Source organism: Carlito syrichta, unplaced genomic scaffold (assembly GCF_000164805.1).
Source record: "Carlito syrichta isolate Samal-C Ts95f unplaced genomic scaffold, Tarsius_syrichta-2.0.1 Scaffold304602, whole genome shotgun sequence".
Taxonomy (NCBI): Eukaryota; Metazoa; Chordata; class Mammalia; order Primates; family Tarsiidae; genus Carlito; species Carlito syrichta.
Genome location: NW_007248698.1, coordinates 230,478 through 254,011, shown reverse-complemented (window position 1 = coordinate 254,011; position 23,534 = coordinate 230,478). Strand labels below are relative to the sequence as shown.

Sequence of the window (23,534 nt, the reverse complement as noted above, 5' to 3'; positions counted from 1 at the left end):
CTGGCCTGAGCTGCTCACATCCCATCCATAAAGAGGGTCCCTCCGCCCCAGATACCCCAGCAGAGACAGCTGCTGCCCTCTGGGTGGTCTCCAGGAGGCCTGGGGAGGGGATTAATGCCTGAATGATCTGTCCCTGTCCAGGAAGGAGGGGGACTGAGTGAAGGCTGGAGCCCCCAGACACCCCACCCAGTGTCCTGTCCAGGGAAGTCCCCCCCAGCTCCACCCCCAATCTCCCAGGAGGAAGCCAACACCGCAAAGCAGATGAACCAGGATGGGGATGGTGACGTGCCAGGGACATCCCCCTGGAGAGGCTGAGGCCTGGGGCAAATTACCCCATAACAGCAGGTTAATTAGATAAGACCCAAATTACATGAGCAAGGCTTGCAAGCCCAGCACTTTGAAGGTTTCGTGTTGATTTGGAGGTGGAGAGGGCTTGGTCTCTAGCTCAGCATGGAGAAAATGACTTCTTGCTCCCAGGCAAGCCAAACCCACGAATTAGGCTCCTGACTGCCCATCCGCAAGCCCCGGTGCCAAGCACATATAAAGGCACCTGCCAGTCCCCTCCACCACCACAGAACCTGTGTAGGATCTCGCCTTCCTCCCTCCTGAGTTTCAGCCTCATCTCCACCAGCACCATGAGCCGTCAGTTCACCTGCAAGTCGGGGGCTGCTGCCAAGAGGGGCTTCAGCGGCTGCTCGGCTGTGCTCTCGGGGGGCAGCTCATCCTCCTTCCGGGCAGGGGGCAAGGGGCTCGGCGGGGGCTTCGGCAGTCGGAGCCTCTACAGCCTGGGGGGCAACCGCACCATCTCCCTCAACATGGCCAGTGGCAGCGGGAAGAGCGGAGGTTACGGGCTTGGCCGGGGCCGGGTCAGTGGCTTTGCCGGCAGCATGTTTGGCAGCGTGGCCCTGGGGCCCATAGGCCCAACGGTGTGCCCACCCGGGGGCATCCACCAGGTCACTGTCAACGAGAGCCTCCTGGCCCCCCTCAACGTGGAGCTGGACCCCGAGATCCAGAAGGTGCGCGCCCAGGAGCGGGAGCAGATCAAGGTTCTGAACGACAAATTCGCCTCCTTCATCGACAAGGTGGGTCTGCTGGGACCTGGGACACCTGCAGGCAGCCCTTCTCCTCTCCTGGAAACGTGAGATTTTGTTACAGCAGAAGAGATTGAGGTTAGATATGAGGAGGCACTCACTGAGGCCAAGGCAGCTACATTTCATCTTCGGGTTGACTGGTAGGAGACACTCTGTGTTGTCGTTACAGAGAGAGGACAGAGGTACATCCATTTCTACTGGCAGAGGCTTCTAAGGGTTGCCAGAAGGAGATCCACAGGGCAGAGACTGGCTCCTTGCTCTTGAAGGCCAGCTCGGTGCCACTGCTGGACCTTGGGGCCATGCAGGCTGTGTGCAGAACAGGTCCATGAGAGAGAATCTGCCCCAGAGTAACCCAGAGGCCCGTCCTCCTCTCATGGCCGACCCTGCCCCCAGTCCCTTGGCTGATGGGTGCATCAGTGTGGGTCATCGCAAGCACTCTGGATTCATGGGTGTCTCCGCCACGGGCATTTGTTTCCATCAGTTGAGGACTTCCTTGAGGGGGGCCGGACAGGGTGGTGGGGAAGGGGTCTCCGTGGGGCTCTGGAGTTGTCACTGACCAGCTGTGTGGCTTTGGGAAAGTCACTTGTCCCACCTGTGCCTCTGTTTCCTTATCTTTAAAGTGGAGATAATAACTTACCTCTTGGGGCTGTTGTCAAGCTTAGAAAGGAAAACACATGAGAAGATGTTGCCGCAAGCCTGACACATATGAAGTCCTCCTAAAATAATGGTATCAGGACTCCCATTTCTCACCTCCGGAAGCTGGGGGAGGGACAAGGTGGGTCTGCTGGGACCTGGGAAACCTGCAGGTGGCCCTTCTCCTCTCCTTGGAGAGGAATCAAAAATCTCCAGACACCCCGAGATGATCCCGCCCAGATAGGCCCCCGGATCCTGGCAGATAAGAAATGATGACCCCTATTTCATGAGTCAGTGAAGGCGGGGAGGTAAATGCTGTGCTGGGCCCATTTGGGGGAAGGGAGGGATGACTCAGCCTCCAGACACAGAGGAGAAGACTTAAGAGCTGTGTGGCCCCGTGGCAGTCAGGAACTAAGGACAGACCAGCCCCGGACAGAACCAGGCCAACCCAGGACAGAGCTGGGCATGCCTGCAGAGCTTAGCCTGCCGCTATGGCTCTGGCCTTCCTGCTTGGAGGGTCCCCTTCTGTTTTTAGCTCGGCCTCAGGACTAGAAAAGGCTCCCGGGCTTCTCACTCTTCCAAGCCTTTGCACATCCGGAAGGTCCCTGCGTTCAGGCGATTGGGGTCTGAGGCCTGGCGAGGCCAGGTCCTTGGCTGGGCTGGTCAAAAACCTATGCAGGGGTGAAGACAGTTGCACCTCATTCACAAAGGTGGGCTGCCTGGAGGGGAGGGAGGGAGGGAGGGAAGAAGGGCTTAAAGGCCTGGGCAGTCCCTGAATAATTTGCCTTTCGAGAGGGACAATCCCTTAACCTCAGGCAGCCAGAGAAGATGGGTGAATCCAGCTGTGTTCAGCAGTACAGATGTGTATCGTGGAGTCTTGGACATAAGGTTTACTCCATGTCTAAATCTTGGCCTCATGACTATGAATGAAAAACTCAGGAATGGTTAAACCACACCAAATGCTGAACGGTCTGCTAGGGACAAACTCTTCCGTGGACAATTCTGTCTTAACACTGAATCCCAAGTCTTGTGTTTCTGATTTTGGGGTAACTGGCCTTATTGAAACAGTAGCCATGCTCATGTAGATTATGGGAAGTCACACTTAAAAAAAAACCGTGTCCCATAAAACCATACAAGAGAGGTGTATGGAGATCTCCCCCTGATCAGTTTGCCGATTCAGCAAGGGGTCGCCATGGGCTTGGGAGCTCCTGAGCCTGTCACGCCCACCAAGCTTTCCCTAGGATGACGGGTCTGGGAACAGGGCTGAGGGGTGAAGGGGGGCTGTAAGCAAAGATGGATCTGGGGTCTGATGCAGGAATTTTAAATACCTGGAAGCCCTTGGCCCTAGCCTCAGCGAGCTTCGACGTGTCATAAAATGAGGATCAGACTTCCTTCTTCAGAACAGTCAGCCTTTCCCAAAAAGGTGGACCCAGCCTGGTTGCTGTCTTGGCATTCTCAGACAGGCCTATGCCCTGAGTTGGCATGGCCATGGAGGGCTCTGGGTGACTTGGATGCGTGGGTTGAAGGAACACGTGTCTGGGCTCTCTTCTGGGCACCATCACTTATTATACTGTCAGACCTCAAACAGGCTGAATTTCTCTGTGCCTTTGTTTTCTCGCACCACCACGTGTGGCTGTCATGAGGGGTGCAGGAAACATGACAGGCCCAGCGCATTGCCCATACCTCGTGAGGGGCAGGTGTGATGATTTTGGGGTTCTGGGCTTGGGTTCTAGGTACGGTTCCTGGAGCAGCAGAATCAGGTTCTAGAAACCAAGTGGGAGCTGCTGCAGCAGCTGGACCTGAACAACTGCAGGAACAATCTGGAGCCTATCCTCGAGGGCTACATCACCAACCTGCAGAAGCAGCTGGAGGCCCTGTCTGGGGACAGGGTGAGGCTGGACTCAGAACTGCGCAACGTGCGGGACCTGGTGGAGGACCACAAGAAGAAGTGAGTGGGAGGAGCCTCTGTAACAGGACAGCTGTCCCTGTCCCTCTGAGGGGCTCTGGCAGCCACCCTGCTTGAACTTTGTGGAGACAGGAGGCAGTGCTCCTGGTCATACCAAGCAGAATCTCCCCAGCAAAATGCCGGCGCTTAGACTTGGCACTTAGGATACACGTCCTGTCAGCAGGACAATGGCCAGAGGACCACCTCTGGCTATGGGGTGAGGGAATCCCTGAGTAAACCATTTACCTTCTCCCAGAGCTCCTGTGTCCTCATCGCTAAGAGAGAGGCAAAAATTAGCCAGGCATCTGGCATGCACCTATAGTTCCAGCTACTTGGAAGGCTGAGGCGGAAGGATCACTTGAACCCAGCAGGTGGAGGCTGCAGTGGCCATGAGCAGCATGCCAGCCTAGGCAACAGAGTGAGAGTCTAAAAAAAAAAAAAAAAAATGAGGGAGGCTAAGTGTATCCACCTCCCAGTCTGTTTGGAGATACAATTGAGGAAATGTGGGTGGAAGCAATTTGTCATGTGGAAAACTTTACTCAAATCTGGGGAGAGCAGTTCACTTCCGGCTTCCTCTAAGAGTTCCCAAAAGGCATGCGCTCCATGCTCCTTCCTCCCTTTCCAAGCTGGATCTCCTTCTCCCAAACTTGGCTGCTACGTCCCTTCCTCTAGGAGGTCTTCCTTGCCTGACTGGCCCCCAACACCTGTGTCCTCTGACGGGCATGCTGCTCCCAGCTCAAGGTCTTCCCTGGACAAACCAGGACTCCCCATGCGATGTTTTCTCTGATGCACCCTGGCTCATACTTCATTCCCACAGGTACGAGGATGAAATCAACAAGCGGACAGCAGCGGAGAATGAGTTTGTGCTGCTCAAGAAGGTGAGGCAAGGCAGGTTCCATGTCCAAGGGCTGGCCTGGGACCAGGAGAGTGGAATCTACCAGGGTGCTCTGCCATCTGTTCTAAGGCGGAGGCAGAGGAAAGCCAGAATGAAAGACTATCCAGGACTGGGCATGATGGCTCATACCTATAATCCCAGCACTTCGGGAGGCTGAGGTGGGAGGACTGCTTGAGCCTAGGAGTTTGAGACCAGCCTGGGCAACATAGCGAGACCGTATCTCTACAAAAAAAGCAAAAAATTTAGCCGGGCATGGTGGTGTGTGCCTATAGTCCCAGCCATTCAGGTGACTGAGGTGGAAGGATTGCCTGAACCCAGGAGCTGAGGCTGCGGTGAGCTGTGATCATGCCACTGCTCTCCAGCCTAGGAGACAGAGCAAGACCCTGACTCAAAAAGAAAAGACTATCCAGAAAAAAGAATGAAAGGGAGGGTGTGAGGGGATACCGGCAAGAGGATGCCTTGCTGAGTACATTATGTTCATGTAGTTTGTCCACGGAGAACAGCAGCGGCAACACAGGGGCTCCCTCTGCAGCCACGGCCACGGGACCTGGCTGAGATGTCACAGGGCTCCCTGACCGTGACCCAGCTGGGCTCCCTTCCCACAGGGATGCCTCCTTCCTGCCAAGCGAGCATCTCGGGATGGGGAGGGGCTGGGCCTTCTCCTCCTTCCTCTCCTTCCCCTTGAGCTACACAAAGACAAGAGGGTGACTCCCTCCCCAGGAAGGACACCCAGGCTGGATGGGGGCTGCCTTCTTGGCTGCACCCGCAGTGACCGGGGGCAGGGGGATGTATCTTCCAGGATGTGGATGCTGCTTATGCCAACAAAGTGGAACTGCAGGCCAAGGTGGACTCCATGGACCAGGATATCAAGTTCTTCAGGTGTCTCTATGAGGCCGTAAGTCAGTCCCGCCCCTTCACTCTTCTGAGGGCTAGTGGGGAAAACTCTTTTCCAGGGCTGGGAGAGATGTAGAGCTCCAGTTCTCAGGCAAGTCCTCCCAGTTAGTCACTCATCTCTCCAGTCAGCCCCGAGAGGCTCCTCAATCCCTGCCCTCTGAGTGGGAAGAGAGTGGGCCAGGCCCTCCCGCCATGGCTGGGGCCCGGCAGGAACTTGCTTTGTTCAAAGAGGCAACAGCCTGGGGATCCAGCCTCTAAACTGGGGCATCACCCAAATGGGCTCACTTTGCTTGGGGGAGGTGGTCAGCCTCCAACAGTGGTCAAGCCCAGAGACTATCCCTGTTTCCCCCGCAGGAGATTGCTCAGATCCAGTCTCACATCAGCGACATGTCCGTCATTCTGTCCATGGACAACAACCGGAACCTGGACCTGGACAGCATCATCGATGAGGTCCGCAACCAGTACGAGGAGATCGCCCTGAAGAGCAAGACCGAGGCCGAGGCACTGTACCAGACCAAGGTGAGCTGGACTGCGGCTGGGCCAGAGAGGGCGAAGCCACAGGCACCAGGCTGGGCCTGACTGTACCCAGGACAGTGTCCAGGTGAGTGTCCCCAGGTAAGTGTCCACTGTACTCATTTACGACTCTGTGTTTTGGGGTCCCCAGTTCCAGGAGCTGCAGCTGGCGGCCGGCCGGCATGGGGATGACCTCAAAAACACCAAGAACGAGATCTCGGAGCTCACTCGGCTCATCCAGAGAATCCGCTCAGAGATCGAGAATGTGAAGAAGCAGGTGAGGGCACCTTGGCCTGGGGCCTGGGGCCTGGGGCCTGGAGCCAAGCGCAGGCAAGCTTGAGTAGAGGGAGCTGCATGGCTGGGAAAATTGGCCTCCCAAACCTTTACTTGGGAGAACAGAGGAGGCCGGTGAGGCCATGCCTCACACACTTGGGGCAGGACCCCTCTGGGGTCATCATCTCCCACACACTCCAAGGACCTCTGTCTTGAAGCCCCCTCCTTCAGAAGCTTCTCTCGCCCCCCCCCCCCAGGCTGGGCTAGGACCTCCCACGCCCCCACCCCAGGGTTTTCTCTCCTGGCACCTGGGCTTCCCTGTACCTGTCACATTTCCTGCTATTGCTTCACACCTGCCTGTCCCCGACAGCCCCACCAGACTGAAAGGAGGAAGGGGGCTGACTGCTTTGGGCCTGGCATCTCCCCAGCCTCTAGTAGGGTGCCTGGCTCACGGCACAGCTTGACCAACTCTTGCTGAGTTCACCACTGAAAAGGGAAATTGAGCTCAGGGAAAGCCTGTTAAGGGTACCTTATTAGGGACTTCCTGGAGGCCACTCCCAGGAACGAAGATACAGCCTCAGCCTTAGCAGACAGGGGCCTATGATGCATGTGTGTAAGAAAGCAGCGCCTAGTGTTTTATCACTTGCCCCTCCCAAAGACCCTGAGAGGCATCATCTCCATTGCTGTGTATGAGGAAAACTGAGGTTCAGAAAGGATAAGGTGGTCACATGGCGGGTAGGTGGCAGAGCTGTGCTCTGAACCAAGGTCTCCTGGCTCCTAGTCCAGTGCTCCTTCCACTCTCCCATGGGCATTCCCACTTTGTAGCTTTTTGACCTTGGGTAAGTCACTTTGGCTCACCTCACAGGGTACTGTAAGGACTAAGTGAGCTAAGGTATACAGACGGCATGTACCATGCCGAGCATGTCACTGGGCATACAGTAAACCCTTGGCAAATAATGGTTGCTCCTGGGGCACCACCATCCCTGTGCCCTGGTCTGGCATCCTCCGCACCTGGGCAGTTGCTGTCATTGCCTTTACCACACCATAGCCAATGGTCTCTCCTCCCCCGCGCCTCAAGAACAGTAAGCCAACCTCCTCTCATTCATGGATGCCCTCTGCACAGTGGGGCTGGGTGGATGTCTTTGCACTGAGCTGCAGTGGTGCCCAATTGACAGTGGTCTCGGCAGGGTGGGGCTGCACAATTTCCATCACCCACAGGCCTAAACACAAGGGAGAGAAGCTAGAGTGGGGGGAGAGGAGGGCTTGCCAGCCCCAGAGGGGATTCCGGCTACAGGAAAAGCATGGCAGCTCTGCCCGACTCTAAGGAACAGGAGGGATTCAGATGTAGATGGCTCCAACAGCCCCTTCCCGTCTGCTGACTTCCCCGTTTCCATATTTAGGCCTCCAACCTGGAGACGGCCATTGCCGACGCCGAGCAGCGAGGTGACAACGCCCTCAAGGATGCCGGGGCCAAGCTGGACGAGCTGGAGGGCGCCCTGCACCAGGCCAAGGAGGAGCTGGCACGCATGCTGCGCGAGTACCAAGAGCTCATGAGCCTGAAGCTGGCCTTGGACATGGAGATCGCCACCTACCGGAAGCTGCTGGAGAGCGAGGAGTGCAGGTGGGCAGGGCATGCTCTGGCGGAAAGGCCCCCAGGACTTGGGAAGAACCAGAGGAGGAAGCCTACAGCCTATCGCGGAAGCGCTGAGCTCTCGGGGAGTGATACAGTGGTGTTGACTGACATTATGGTAGTAATTGATGATGCTGCCCCTGGGTGGCTCGGAGCATCCTCTCCTGATAGACCATGAACTCTTGCCTCTTGGCGGACACTGTACTATGGAGTACGCTACGCGAGTCAGCTCCTTTCTGGGAATACTAGGAGCATCCCATTGCCTCACTCCTCCTCCAAGCCCCATTATTCTATTAGGCTCCCTTGTTCCGTCTTCCTGACCTGTTCAGGCAGAACATGGGCTTGTCAGAGGTGGGAGGGGCAGCTACCCTGGCTTTCTTCATGTTCTAGGGGACTGAGAAGGCGGTGCATGGGCCCAACACTGGAGCCATCATGTGAACCTCTTGCAGGCTGTTGTTGGACTGTGGTTGTTGCCTAGTTACCCAAAAGATTCAGGGATGGCCCCCAAAGCTTCTCAGGCTCTGCTTGCATCAAGGAAGCCCTGGAATTTCCACAGGGGCCCGTGGGTTTCAGAAACCTGCCTTAGGTCAGTGGGGGCAAAAGCTTGGAAGAGTCTGTGGGCTGAATGTCTGCTCTCTCTTATTTTATTTCTCTCCTCATAGGATGTCAGGAGAATATCCCTCCCCCGTCAGTATCTGTAAGTACTCGTATACTTTGACCTAAAATTGTAGAATCTGTGGACTAGAAAGGACCTGAGCCACACCCTATGTGTGTAGAGGAGGGACCTATGAGCCAGAGAGGGATAGGCTTTGCCAGAGATCACAGAGCCAGAGGGCAGAGCCGTGGCCAGAGCCAGGTCTCCTGACGCTCAGGCCGGGTCTCCTCATCCTTATTCCTCTGTCTCTGTTTCCCAGATGGCAGCTGTGAAAAGCTGTTGTCACAGGGGGATGGGGGAACGAAGGTTGTGTTGCAGGAAAGCACTGCAGGCTGTGTGGGTCTGTGCGAGGTTAGGGAGCCAGGTCTGCAAACTGTGATCAGACCTGGGCTGGGACTAGAGAGTGAGGGACCTCAGAGGTCAGGCTGCTGGTATTGGATCTCTGTGTATGAAGACTGAAGGGGTTGGACCAGAGCCTTGGAGAGATGCCACGCATGAGAGGCTAGCAAGAGGGTGAGATGAAGGCAGGGAAGTTTAGCAAATAGGCTGACAAAAGGGGAGGTGGGTGGGTGTCCAGGAGGGCAAAGGGTGGTGTCCAGGAAGGCAGGGGGTGGGCGTCCAGGAGGACAGGGTGTAGGCATCCAGGAAGGCAGGGGGTGTCTAGGAAGGCAGGTGGGTGCCCTGGTGCCTAGGCCAGGAGGTAAGCCTCTGAGCATGAATGGAGCCTAAGTCAGTCACGTGGAGATGAGTTGAGCAAGCCAAGGACAAGCGTGAAGGCTGCCATCTTTGGGATATTCTCCCCACGGGGAGGGAGTGGCTGTGACTGGGGCCCTCGCCCAACACTCGCTCCAAGAAGAGCCCCATTTGCGCTGGGGAAGGGGAGTCTCCCATGGGTCTGTGGGTGGGTGCTGACCCCGCCCCCCTCCCCCCCAGCCATCATCAGCAGCACCAGTGGCAGCGGTGGCTATGGCTTCCGGCCCAGCACGGTCAGCGGCGGCTACGTGGCCAACAGCGGCAGCTGCATCTCTGGAGTGTGCAGTGTCCGTGGTGGGGAGAGCAGGAGCCGGGGTGGTGCCAGCGACTACAAGGATGCCCTGGGGAAGGGCTCCAACCCGGTCACCCCCTCCAAGAAAGCCAGTCGATAGAGAGACCTGCCCGGTGCCTGTCTCCCCCTGTGACCCAGCTCTGGCTCCCTAGCTTGGCTCCCCCAGCCCTCTGTCAGCCCCATCTCCACCCTGCTGGTCCTGCTCCTGCACACCCGGCACTGGCCTTGGCTACCGCTTCTCCCAGCCTTTGTCTTCCTGAGCCTGGATGGGCCTGGAGGACCAAGCTGGGTGAAATTCCTCCCTGTCCACTCCGTGTTCACTTCTTGGCTGCGGTCCCCAGGCCACACCACTGGCCCAGGCCCAGGTTCCCGGTTGACCTCCTCTGCCCAGCCTCTGGCTCAGCTGCTGACTACTTTCCCTATCTCCCTGGGCCTCAGACTGAGGCCTCCTCACACTGGGGGGCCTAGCATGGCTCTTGCCTGTGCTCCAGAAAAGGAGGGCCAAAGGACAAACGGCCAAGAGTGGCCCAGCTCCCATCCTCCCCTACCCCTGGCTTCATCTCAGGGGTCATTCTGAGTGGGACCAAGTACAACACGGGGTCTCCTCCTTCCCTGTCCTGCACCCAGAAGCAGAGAAGGGGAGGCACCACTCACTTCTCCTTTGTTCTTCAAGGCCCTTCCTGCTGCATTCTCAATAAACAGCACAATCTGATGTTTCGGTCTCCAAGTATTCAAAGTGCACACATGTCTTGATTCAGATGCTCATGTGAGCATGTAACCCCCCCCCACGGACACACAAATAGCACATGGATACACAAATACAGACATGTGGGAGCATATCACTGTCTGTGGCCCATGCAGCCTGCATTTCTACGGTAACTGTCTCTGTGGAGCAGAAAAGTCAGCCCTCCAAGCACACATGCATGTGTGGGTCTGTGTGAGGTCAGGAAGCCAGGTCTGCAAGTTGTGATCAGACCTGGGCTGGGACTAGAGAGTAAGGGACCTCGAGGTCAGGCCGGTCATATTGGTTCTCTCTGTATGAGGACCAAAAGGGCTGGACCAGAGGCTTGGAGAGATGCCATGCATGGGGCAGCTAGCAAGAGGGAGAGGTGGAGGCGGGGAAGTTTAGCAAAGAGGTTGATGGAATAGCCAGTGGGGGGAGTCCAGTGGTTATGTGTCCAGGAGGTCAGTAGTGGGTGTCCAGGAGAGCTGTGGGTGGGCATCCAAGAGGACAGTGTGTGAATATCCAGAAGGGCAGTGGGTGGGTGTCCAGGAGGTTGATGGGTGGACGTTCAGAGGATTGTGGTTGGGTGTCCAGAAGGACAGTGGGTGGGCGTCAAGGAGGCCAAAGGATGGAGGTCCAGGAGGCCAGTGGGTGGATATCCAGGAGGGCTGTAGATGGGCATCCAGGCGGACAGTTGATGGGGGTCCAGGGGGCCAGTGGGTGGGTATCCATGAGGGCAGTAGAGTGTCAGGAAGACAGTGAGTAGGCATCCAGGAGGGCAGTGGATTTCCAGGAGGCCAGTGGGTGGATATCCAGGTGGCGAATAAATGGGCCTCCAGGGGGGCTGTGGGTGGGAGTCCAGGAGGCCAGTGGGTGAGCATCCAAGAGGCCAATGGTGGGTGTCCAGGAGGCCACTGGGTGCATTCCAGGAGGGCTGTGGGTGGGCGTCCAAGAGGACAATATATCGACATCCAGGAGGGAAGTAGGTGGGTGTCCAGGAGGTCTTTGGATGGGCATCTAGGAGGGTGACCAGGAGGAGAGCGGGTGGGTGTCTAGGAGGGCTGTGGGTAGGTATCCAGGAGGTCTTTGGGTGGGCATGTAGGAGGGCAGTGGGAGGCCATCGAGAAGGACTCTGGGTGGGTGTCCAGGAAGACAATAGGTAGGTTTCCTGGAGGATAGTGGGTGGGTGTCCAGGAGGCCAGTGTGTGTATGTCCTGAAGGGCTTTGGAAGGGCATCCAAGAGGACAGTATGTGAGTGTCCAGAAGGGCTGTGGTTGGGTGTCCAGGAGGACAATGGATGGGTTTCCAGGATGCCAGTGGGTGGGTGTCCAGAACTGTGGTTATGTGTCTAGGAAGCTAGGAGGTGGGTGTCCAGGAGGGCAGAGGGTGGGCATCCAGGGAGCCAGGGGGTACATGTCCAGGAGGCCAGTGGGTAGGCATCCAAGAGGACAGTGGATGGGTGTCCAGAAGGACTGAGGACAAGCATCCAGGAGTGCATAGTTGGGTGTCCAGGAAGGTGGTGAGCCAGTGTTCAGGAGAGTAGCGAGTGGGTATCCAGAAGGGCAGTGGGTAGTTTGGTGCCCTAGTGCCTGGACCGGGAGATGAACTTCTGAGCATGAATGGGGCATGAGTCAGCCACATGTGCGTGAGCTGAGCGAGCCACTGTTGGGGCTATGGGCAGGTGGATGTGGAGCTGAGTCCTGGAGGAGGGATGAGGAGGTGCGGGAAGGGAGAAAGGCAAGCACAGAAAGGGAGGGAGTACACAGGCCTGGTTGTGGCCTCATCAGGACTGTGAACTGTATCTGGTGACAGAAATGGTCATGGTCATGGTCCTGGTGGGGACCCTGCCTTTTTCTAGAACTTTCTGGGACTCGGCCTTTCCTGGTGGGAAGTTGGGGCTTGGTGCACAGGTATGTGTACCTGTCCAGCCTCTGAGGAGGGGTCAAATGGGATGGGGTAGAGCTGGCAGGGGTCCCACTCTCTGGGCCCCTCTGACAGAAAGATAAGTCACAAGTCATTGGAGGCTAGGCCTAGAGTGGGGGGGGGAGCGAGCTGGGGGTCTGCCATGGGGTGGGAGTAGGCTGAGAAATTCAGTGACCCTGCAGTTGGCACCTTCTCAGACACGCTCCTGTCGACCCCCCAGAACCACTGTGGTGACAGCCAGTCCTGCCTAGGTGAGGGTGAACAGACAGAATCCCAGGCTAGCTCTGTGGCTGTGGCTGGGGTGGGGGTAGGTGGAGGCAGGGCATTTGTAGGAGGATGGGAAGCCAAGGTCTTCACAGGGAGGAGCTGGCTGTGATCTAGCCACAGGGCAGCCACACTAAGGGCAGAGAGCTCCAGCTTCATAGGGGAACACCCATCCAATTCCCTCCTGGATATCGACATATTATCCTCTTGGACACCCACCCACAGCCCTCCTGGAATCCACCCACTGGCCTCCTGGATACCCACCATTGGCCTCTTGGATGCTCACCCACTGGCCTCCTGGACTCCCACCCACAGCCCCCCTGGAGGCCCATTTATTCGCCACCTGGATATCCACCCACTGGCCTCCTGGAAATCCACTGCCCTCCTGGATGCCTACTCACTGTCTTCCTGACACTCTACTGCCCTCATGGATACCCACCCACTGGCCCCCTGGACCCCCATCAACTGTCCTCCTGGATGCCCACCCACTGGCCTCCTGGACCTCCACCTTTTGGCCTCCTTGACGCCCACCCACTGTCCTTCTGGACACCCAACCACAATCCTCTGAACGTCCACCCATCAACCTCCTGGACACCCACCCACTGCCCTTCTGGATATCCACACACTGTCCTCTTGGATGCCCACCCACAGCTCTCCTGGACACCCATTACTGACCTCCTGGACACATAACCACTGGACTCCCCCCACTGGCTATTCCATCAACCTCTTTGTTAAACTTCCCCGCCTCCACCTCTCCCTCTTGCAAGCTGCCCCATGCATGGCATCTCACCAAGCCTCTGGTCCAGCCCTTTTGGTCCTCATACAAAGAGAACCAATATGACCGGCCTGACCTCGAGGTCCCTTACTCTCTAGTCCCATTGTCTTCCTGGACACCCACCCAGGTCTGGGGGGGGTCAGAAGAGGAGGGTCTGGGCAAGAAGAGGAAGGGGGATAATGGAGGAGGGTGGAGGGCTTGGAGGAAGGGATGGATGGGCTGGGTTGGTGGTTAGAAGGCTCAGAGTAGAAGCTGGGGCTTGGAGCAAGGCCAGTGGGCCAGACTCAAGGCCCTGAGCCCAGCAGGTGAGGGTGAGTAGATCAAGACTCAGCAACATGTTTGCTTCCTTGGTTAACAAGACTCTGTGTGTGTGTGTGTGTGTGTGTGTGTATGTGTATGTGTTTCCAGTTCTGGGCATCAACACTTCTTCCATGAAGGCACCATGCATGCCTGCTGCCTCTGCTAGACTTCTCCCTTTGCAACAGTAAGGACAAAGGTCAGACAGCAGAAAGAACTTTTTAGGCAAGAGACTTAAAGAAATGATCGGATTCTCAAATCTGGGGGTGGAAGTCTTCTTTGGATCTTGCTGGTTCAACCTACAGAAGTGGGTAGGGTGTGAAGGTCCCCTCCCACTACCCCCTTATGCCCCCCAGGGCTCCAGGGGTCTCCTGAGTGGGCAGGGTTAACCTGGGTGCTGAGTCTGGTTTCTGGAGCTGGAGAACAAGGGGCTGGGGATGGGAGCCTCTTACAGGACACCGTTGGGAGCCCAACGTGAAGCCCACCCAGGGACCTGAGTCATTAGCTTGGCAGGTCCCAGCATGAGAGGCTCCGCTGGGTAACAGACTGGGCAGGACTTGCTGGACAATTCTGAGAGCAAGTGGGGGCTCTGGGAAAAGGAAATAATGACAATGTCTTGGAGGCAGGGTGGCCACCATGTTATCTATTGTGAATCTACATGGTTATTTATTCAAGGCTGCCCAGAGCAATGATCCATTACACAGGTTGAAAAGTATCCTGGGAACATCAAAAATGACAATATTTAAGCACCTACTGCAAACAGATTAAGCTGGGCTACTCGGAGTAGGGCCCAAACACTGACTGGTGTCTTTTGAAAGTCAGCAAAGGGATTCTAATGAGCAGCAGAGCCACTCATTAGAACCACTGACCCAGAGTCTGATCTTAATGATGTAGTGCTTGTGCCCAGATCCAGAGTGAGAGCACAGCATGATCGATGATTGATTAGTTATGCCTGCCATGGTCACTGGTGGAGGAAGTGAGGGTGCACATTTGTTCTCTTTAATGGTGATATGGAGAACCGCTATTGTTAGTCCATATTGCCACAGCCCCTAGAGAAGGTCATGGCGAGGGTTTGAGTGCTCCTGCACAAACCCACATTCCTGAGAGTTAACATGCCTTATCTCCTATGTACTCCCAGTATGTCACATCAGAGAATCCCTATCTTCCCTGAAGACTATGTCCAATTAACTGAGAGATGTAAAATCCCACCTACTCCCTTGCTAGTCACAGGTTTGAATAATATAGTATCAATGTAATTGTAAGTCTTGTGATTTGTATAACTTTTATATATAACAACAGGTAGTAACATATCATGTCTTAGGCCCTGTTAACTCCCTTTACTCTATGGCAAGCTTGATGAACACATCTGCCTGGTGTTACTGATGAAAAGCTGTGCGATACCTCTGGTATCTGCTGCCAGGAAATGAGGACCATAAATGTCATTATTGACAAAATGCAGCCATAACTTAGATCCTATACGATGCTCTGCTAGTTACGTAGTCAATGTATAGGTACCAACTACCCTGAACTTATAAAAGTGAACTGTAAAACCTGAAGGGGGAGCAGAACCATTTTTAAAAGGCCAAAAGCCTGACTCTGCTCCCTGGATTCGAATTCAGAAATAAACTTCTTTCCACCAGTTTTCCTATCTCTCGATTTATTGGTGTTGAATGTTGCAGCCAAGCATTTGGTACATAACAATGGGTGCCTACCTATCATTTTGTAGTTTACGAAGCGCCTTCTCACCCACTGTCTCAGAACAGCTCTGGGAAGGAGGAACTGTTATTACTGCCTTTTTTTTGAGTTGGAGTTTCACTCTGTCACTCAGGCTGGAGTGCAGTGGCACTCTCACGGTCACCCCAGCATCGACCTGCTGGGTTCTGGCGATCCTTCCACCTCAGTCTTCCAAGTCGCCAGAACTACAGGTGCGTGGTATGACACCTGGCTAATTTTTGATTTATTGTGGAGATGAGGTCTCGCCGAGTTGTCCGGGCTGGTCTTGAACCCGCAAGCTCAGGCCTCCCAAAGTGCTGGGATTACAGTCTGAGCCACTAAACCCAGCCTATTATTGTCATTTTACAGATAAAAAACAGGTTCAGAGATCCAACCTGTTTAAGACCACCCTGGGCTAGAGAAGATCCCAAGGATGCCCTGTCTGCACCTGCCTTTTAGGGGGCTGAGGGAGGAGAGTCAGTGCAGGGCCCTGGCTCACGAGTCTGGACAGGAGTTTGTCCTTGGTGGTGCCACCTTCTCGCTCCTCCCTGGAAGTGCCTGGCATTTTCCTGAAAGAGAACACAATTGTTAAATGTGGAAGAGGTCTCAGCACTGCCCCAATGCCTCACAAGGCCCTGGTGTCCCAATGAGGGGGTGACCTCTGTACTGTACAGCAGGAACTGCTCTGTTTATTTCACAAGCAGGAAACAGAATGTCAGTAGGTCAGTCACCAGGGTGAGTCAGAGATGCTGGGTTGTCCTTCGGGTTGGAGATGGAGACCGGTCCAGGGCAGCCCTAGAAGAGACTGGAATGCCCTGTGGGGCAGCGGCAGCATGTACAAGAGGGAGGGTGGGGTGGGGTCAGGGCAGGGCTAGGAGGGCACCTGAGGGGTCGACGGGGCTGTGGTTTCCAGAATGATAGAAGAGGAAAGGAAGGAGTCATAGTTTGTTCACTGCAAAGTGCGATCACTCTAATGCCATAGGGAAGGCCGTGACACTTGACAAGTGCCACCAGCTTTCAGAGCCCTTCTCACACCCCATCTTGTGGGTCCTCCCCATCATCTTGCCCAATGCCAATGACCAGAGACAGGCTCTCCTCACCTTCCTATTCCCAGCATGCCCCTGGCACACCATGTGTACTCGGCACAATCTGGCAGACTGACTCCCCTCCCGGCAGGGCTCTGACTCCCAATCTGTCACTGTGGACACGGCCAGGAGCCTGCCCTCGGAACACTCTGCTGGAGGGCCTAGTCAGACTTGTAGCCCAGCTGGGGACCATTAGGGTCTTCTGTGGGTCAAGCCAGCTGCAGACATGGAGGTCGACATCCTCAGGACACCTCTGGAGGGTGAGGAATGCAGAAGGGCCTCACATGGTCCCTGGGGTCCCTTGGAGGAGGCCTGGGGCCTCCCTGCCTTGACCGCTGCTCGGGTCCTCTCTCCACCCATGGAACCTCCTCCCCCTGGCTTTGTCCTGTGCTTCAGGTCCAGAGAACCAGGCAAGGGATGTGGAAACTGATGCTCATGGAGCATCCACCACGGACCGGGCTCGGAGGCAGTGCACGGCCCCTGCATCACCTCTCAGAAGTAGGCGTTATTATTCCTGAGACAAAGGCACACAAAGCCCAGGGCTGCAGAGCCAGGATCTGGTGAGGTCTGTCTCTCCAAAGCCCACACTCTTTCCATGCCACCGCCCTACTCCTGGGATGGGAGCCATGTGCTCCCCACGTCCCCAGCAGCTGCACCCTCTACCCACGCTTATGCCCGTTCTCTGCTGAAACTTCTGTCACATTTTGTCCGCTGAAGTCCAGTGTCTCTGGTTCCCAGGCACTGGGTTGGGTCTTCTTTCCCTGGGATTCCCTGCCGCTAGTTGCCTGCAGAGGCTATGGCCCATGGTCACCTCCACTCCAGAGAGGCCAGTTCCCTCAAGGGTAGAGGGTGTCAGGGCACTGCTTGGGTCCCAGCTCCACATCTGCTTCCTTTGAAACCCCAGTCCAGAGGTGGCCGGGGCAGCAGAGGTGGTGTTGGCCCCAGCAGAAGCAGCGGGGACAAGGAGGAGGCAGTTGGGGGGTGGGGGTGGGCTGGGGTGACTCTTGGAGGAAGAGGGGCTGGAGCAGACTGGGGTGCACTGTCCACCCTAATCTCTGGGAGCAGAAGCACCAAAATGAAACCCATGACCAGCAAGAAGGGTCCAGAGAAGCAGGAAGGAGATGGTGCCAGCCACATGAAGGGGCTCTCCCGGGCTCTGTTCTTTCTTCAGACACCTGTGTTGTGGAGGTCCAGCCAGCTGAAGAAGGTCACTGTGAAAACCCCCACAGGCATCTCCTCCTTTCTTGAGGAGACTCCAGCAGCCTCATGTCTCCCGTCCTGGCCTTAGAAAAGTTCTGCCTCATGTCTGACCTTCACCCTCTGGCCACACAGACCCCTACTCCCGACAGCTCGCACCCTCCACTCCAGCAGTGACGATCATCTCTCCTCAGCTGGCTGAGCCCTCAGCCTGCCCAGGCCCACAGTCTGACCCAGGGATCCCTCTCTAACCTCCTTCGTTGGGTGTGATCTTCTCCCTGCACCAGCTCAAGGAGAGACAGTGCCTTCAAGTCCAGTTTCTGCCGTGGTGAACTCTTATTCCCCACTGCCCCCCATCCTTGACTAGAACACAATCACGGCCCACAGCCAATGTCAGTGGATCAGAGAGAGAGACCCACTGGTGACCAGAAATAAAGGACACACCATAAAACAGGCAATTCGGGGGCAAGGATGAGCCAAGGAGTCTTGCCATCGCAAGAGGCAGGAAACGTGCATCTTCTGGGAAATTGTTGCCCTCAGCACTCCTGACATTTTCTGATTTGAATACATCTGGAATGGCCTTGGAATCAGCCAGATCAGGAGAGAGGGGGTCTGGGTTGCCGTGGAAAACCTCCAAGCAAAGAGGAGGCGGATGCACCCCAACACGGGACTGCCTGAGGGACGCACGGGGCAGGGTGGATGGTGGGAAGAGTCTTGTCACATTTTCTCCCCAAGCAAGCAAGGGAGCATTAGCAAAGGGAGTCCCATGCAGGTAGGGGCAGGTTCAGAAAAGAGGGTTGATGAGGACACTGCACTCTCTGAAGCCAGAAAGCCTGGGGTGTTCCCTCTGCACATCTGTGACAGGCAAGTCCAGCCCAGCCTGGGGCTCTCTGAGTCTGGGACCCCTTAATCCATAGTCAGGGTAATGGGAAACATTTCTCAGCTCAGTGGGAGGCAGCAGAACCACCAACCTCTGAGTGTCCTTCATGGTTTCTGAGGCCATGGGTAAACGCCCGACCTGGAAGAGGTGTGCACCAAGTGAGCACAGATCTAGCCCCAGGGACTCCAGGCCACTAGGACCAGATGCCGGGAGACCACCATCACTGAGTAGGCTTTCACATGAGCCTTTAATTTTGCCAAAAGAAGACATTAAAAGTACAGCAATGATCTCCTCCCTCCTCCCCCCCATCATTCCATAAAAGAAAGGGACAACTTAACAGTAGGAAGAACACTCTTTCGGGCTAAGCTCAGTCCTTTCAAAGAAACACTAAGTATCCACTGGAAAACCTACTGCACTCACTGCACTGAGTTTTCTCAACTGTTCCATGCTACTGAGAAGCGCGTCAGCGTGTGCCCTGTCTCCATACTGACTGTGCCACCTCCTTGGATCTCAGTTTCTTCATCTGCCCAGTGGGAATAAGACCTCACTGTGCACGCACAACATTAAGCAAGTCATCAAAAGGGACAGTGAAGGAGAAACACGCAGGAAGACAACATGAACTACAGATCGTCAGGGACGATGACGATATGACAAGGATGAGGGGGATGATCAGGGCAGGGCCTGTGGGGGTGAAAGGCACTGGGCCCAGACTCCGGCAGGGCTGCCGCCTTGAGCAGGCTCATGGACCTTTCTATGTCAGTTTCTTTTCCTGCACACATGAAGATAATAATAACATTATTATTATTATTATTATTATTATTACTTCCTAGCATTGTTGTGAATGAGACATAAAATGCCAGGCTCATAGTAAGAGCTCAATAAATGTTAGCTCTAATAATAGTTACTAGATACAATGAGAGCTGTCCAAAAAGGGGGGGGGGTAATTTTTAAGGATTCTCTGGGGACCCTGGTCCTAAACTGATGTTCCGGCAGCAAAAAGGCTTGTCTTCTTCATCGAAAACTCCAGATCAGTGCACTTAGATGCTGTTTCAGAGACTTTGCCTTCTCCAGGGGCCCCATGGAGAGCTTCAGAGCCTGTAACTTCCCCCTCCTCCCCATCTCTGCACTGCCATGGAGATCCCCCATGCTTTTCCCAGAATCAAACTCCTGGAATCTCCTTATAAAACCATGCCTTGCATGGAGGGACAGTGTATATGTACTTTAAACACAATTGTCTGCTTTACCCCTGAGCACCCCTCGCCACCTTTCAGTGGTCTTGAAAGATGTGCTCATGGCACCCTGGGGTTCCCTGGTAGGTACTGGCTGGGTGGTGTTTTCTAGTGCAGTGTTTGGGACAGAACTGATACAGAACTGATACAGAACTGATACAGGGTTTGGGACAGAACTGATACAGGTTGAACTCAGTGTTTGCAATGATGACGGGTACAAGATACCCACACAGTCATGTCCCCATTGCTCTGGACACAACTCGCCATCACAGCCTCCCCGCTCTATGCCACCCCTTTGAGTGCTTCAGACCGACCTTTGACGGGACTGGGAACAACTAGCAGCCAGGCTGGAGACCAAGTCCCCTGACATTCCCAAAGGCCACCCAACAGGCAGGAGGAGCTGGAGTCAGGGCTCGGGCTGAGTGCCAACCTGAGGAACGAAATCTTCCGGACACTGTGATCGACTATCCAGGGCCGGTGTCACAAACTGGGGAGGAAGGGCCGGATGTGGGGAGAGAACAGACTGAAAAAAGTGTCCCGAGTGGGACAAAGAGAGGAGGGGAAGGAGAGGCAGAAAGTCTTCTAGTCCACACCTCCGAGGCCTGAAGAATTGGAAAGTGGAGGATGAGGAGGGAGGGACGGTCTGTCAGTGCCGCCCAGGGCAGGGCCTGGGGGATGGGCTGAGAGGTCTCAGGAGCAGGCGACAGTGGTGTGGGGCAAATGAAATGTGCTTCTGAGCTTAACGGCCAGCTCTCTGAGAAAAGTGTGTGTGTGTGTGTGTGTGTGTGTGTGTGTGTATGTGTGTAAACATATATTTACATTTATTTAAGTGCATAAGTTTATTACAAGCTTTACTATATGTTAGATGTGTAGTACACAATTTAGATAATAAAATACATACTACTCTTTATTATAAGCTCTATAAAGCCAAGTGATTGATTCTCACAAAGTGCTGTCCCCTGGTTTTTACCAAACTCTTACATCCATAGCTGGCCGAGTCTGCAACTGACAAACCAGCATAGCTCCCACATGAACGTGAGTTCACATTTTCATCCTAACAATTAAGATAAAAGTGAAGCAAGAAAGATGAATGTTGGAACTCCATGCATTGCTCAGTGATGTGATTGACCTCTTGGTCGAATCAGATACTTGCTTTCGAATATTGGGAGATTATTCTGTAATTTTTTTTTTCTATTCACAATGTCATTGGCAATGAACACACCACACTTTTAAGTTTAATCTACATTATTAACTTTTTTTTTTTTTTGAGTTGGAGTCTCACTCTGTCGCCCATCCAGACTGGAGTGCAGTGGCCGCTCCGGCCACCACAGCCTCGACCTGTTGGGCTCCGGAGATCCTTCCGCCTCAGCCTTCCAAGTAGCTGGAACTACAGGCATGCGCTACCATGCCCGGCTGATTTTTTGATTTATTGTAGAGATGAGGTCTCGCTGCCCAGGCGGATCTCGAACCCGCGGGCTCGGGCAATCCACTCACCTCAACCTCCCAAAGGCGCGGGATTACAGGCTGAGCCACCAAGCCCAGCACACTATTAACATTTTATCCATCACTTAATTAAATCTAGACCAGAACCATCCAACAGAAATGTAATGAAAGCCACAGATATTATTTTAAACCTTCTAGTAGGCATATAAAAAAAAACAGGCAAAATAATGTATTCTATTTGACGCAGCATATACAAAATATTAACATTTCAATATGTGATCAATATAAATATTTTTGGTGATATATTTTACATTCTTTTTTTTCACTTTAAGGCTTTGAAATCTAATGTGTATTTTACATGTATGACAACTAAATTTAGATAAGCCATACTTCAAGAGCTCAGTTAGCTAAATGGGGCTAGGGCAACCATGTTAGACAGTGCAGCTCTAGACAATCAGCAAAACAATAAACCAAGCTGTGTTTCACAGTGTTCACCAACTCCCTTGGTGTAAATTCTCCCACAATGGTGATATCAAGCTATCAACAAGATGTCAGGTGTCACCAATTACAGAGCTGGAGAGAGATGTCTAGTAGCATACCATTGTTTAGTATCTATGTAGACTCAATGAATAGAAATAACCACAAGGACTTGGATAATAACAAAGTATTGTCAAGTTAGAAAGTGATGAGTTATGAGCATTTCTTCCCTTTGATTTTTTTTTTTTCATTTTTCATTTTAAAGATATAGGGTATGATTCAGGGTTAGGTATACAAATGTTCACTATGCAAGTACCCTTGTTGATGAGGTGTGCCCCTCACCCCCAGCAGTTTCCCTCTATTGCCAATCCCGCCCCCACCCTCCCCTGGCAGTTTCCCACTACTGCCAATTCCTTTCTTGTAGTATTACGATAGTTGTTCAAGGTCGGCTTATGAGTGAGAACATGTGATACTCGGTTCTTTGTTTCTGTGATAGAACACTCAGTATTATAGCCTCTAAGTCCATCCAAGTTGCTGCAAAGTTCATAATTTTGTCCTTCTTTATGGCTCCCTTTGTTGTTAATGCAATTTATTTGCCTATAATTTTATATAATTTAATTTGAATTCTGGCTATGTTTAATAACCAGCTCACAAACCTCTTGAAAATTTAGCAATTGGCTCTTGCAAACCTATTGAGCTTACTCTGCCCTACCACTAGTCAGAGATAAGACACAGGGAGGTCTTCAAATGGGACATAAGGTTTCTTGGCAAGGATTAAAATGGGATTTATCTCTAGCTAAACTTAACAGAAATTGACTGAGGTCCCATCTGGCAGGGTGATTAAGCTAGAGAGTTGGTGCAGGACAAGAGGGAATGCAGAGTGAAAACAATATGACTCCAGCCCCCAGAGGTCTTGGGATCCAAGGGAGACCCAGATGTCCATAGTCACAATATACTTGTCAGCTATATTGGTGGTCCTGAGGGTTATGGATCCCAAGGTTAAAGAGTATCTGGGTTCCAGACAGGGTTCTGTCCCTAAGTTCCTGCTTCTTTTTTCCCTCAGTCCCTTGTCTGTTGATGAGAGGGTTGAGTTGGGCAAAACTCCAGGTTTCCTCCCAACCTCTAAGACGGTCTTCCAGCATGGTGAATGAGGAGCTGGCTATCTGGATGAAGTGGCATTTGAGCTGGCTTTGAAAAATGACCTTCTCTGGGGATAATGAGGTGGAAGAGGGTAATTCCAAGGGTCAGGAACTGTGAAGGCAAAAGGGGCAAGCACGTGAAAGATGCTTTGGGAAGACGATGAGAACTCTGGGATGACTGCGAATTGAGTAAGGAAGAGTAAAGAGGGTAAGTACCTGAGTTCTCAGGGTGGAAGTGATCTTAGAGTTTATCTAGCGATCTATGAGGCTAGGGACTCAGTTTACAAATGGAGAACCCGAGGTTTGGAGAAGTTCAACAACTTGCCCAAGGTCACAGAGAGCAAGTAGAGAAGTCAGGCCCATGTGACCTTATAGAGCTAAAGATATATGCTCTTTGTGGTTTTTATCCCCAAACTCACACCTTCAGGTGAGTTATTCCAGAGACCAATTTACTTCTAGATGTTTGGGTCTAGGATGATCACAGATGAAAACAAACCTAAATTCTTTCCCCATATGTGAAGATGGTTGGGTCCAAGATACTCAAGAAGACTGAGAAAATAGTACAGAATTTTCTATAACTGTGAAAACGTTATAACTGTGAAAACTATAACTGTGAAAACGTCCTAAAGTGAAAAAGACAAAAAAGGAAAATAGCTGATAAAATAATTAGTTGGCATTATCCTCTGAGAAAGTGTCTGCGTATTGGGGCACTTCCACTTTGCGTCTGCCCGCCTTGAGGGAGACCCCAGAAGCTTCCTCTCTACATTTCAACCCTTTGCCTGACTGGCCTGAAGTATCAAGCAGAACACAGTCA

General features: G+C 53.6%; 1 protein-coding gene across 1 annotated transcript; it reads left to right on the top strand.

Annotated features, from left to right (window-relative positions):
• Positions 1–627: 627 nt before the first annotated feature.
• Positions 628–9,989, top strand: LOC103262742 (keratin, type II cytoskeletal 71). Its single transcript, XM_008060383.1, has 9 exons — positions 628–1,082; positions 3,458–3,672; positions 4,487–4,547; positions 5,364–5,459; positions 5,813–5,977; positions 6,123–6,248; positions 7,645–7,865; positions 8,537–8,571; positions 9,463–9,989. The coding sequence occupies exons 1-9, from the start codon at positions 636–638 to the stop codon at positions 9,672–9,674; spliced, it is 1,578 nt and encodes a 525-aa protein (XP_008058574.1). The 5' UTR covers positions 628–635; the 3' UTR covers positions 9,675–9,989.
• Positions 9,990–23,534: the final 13,545 nt, after the last annotated feature.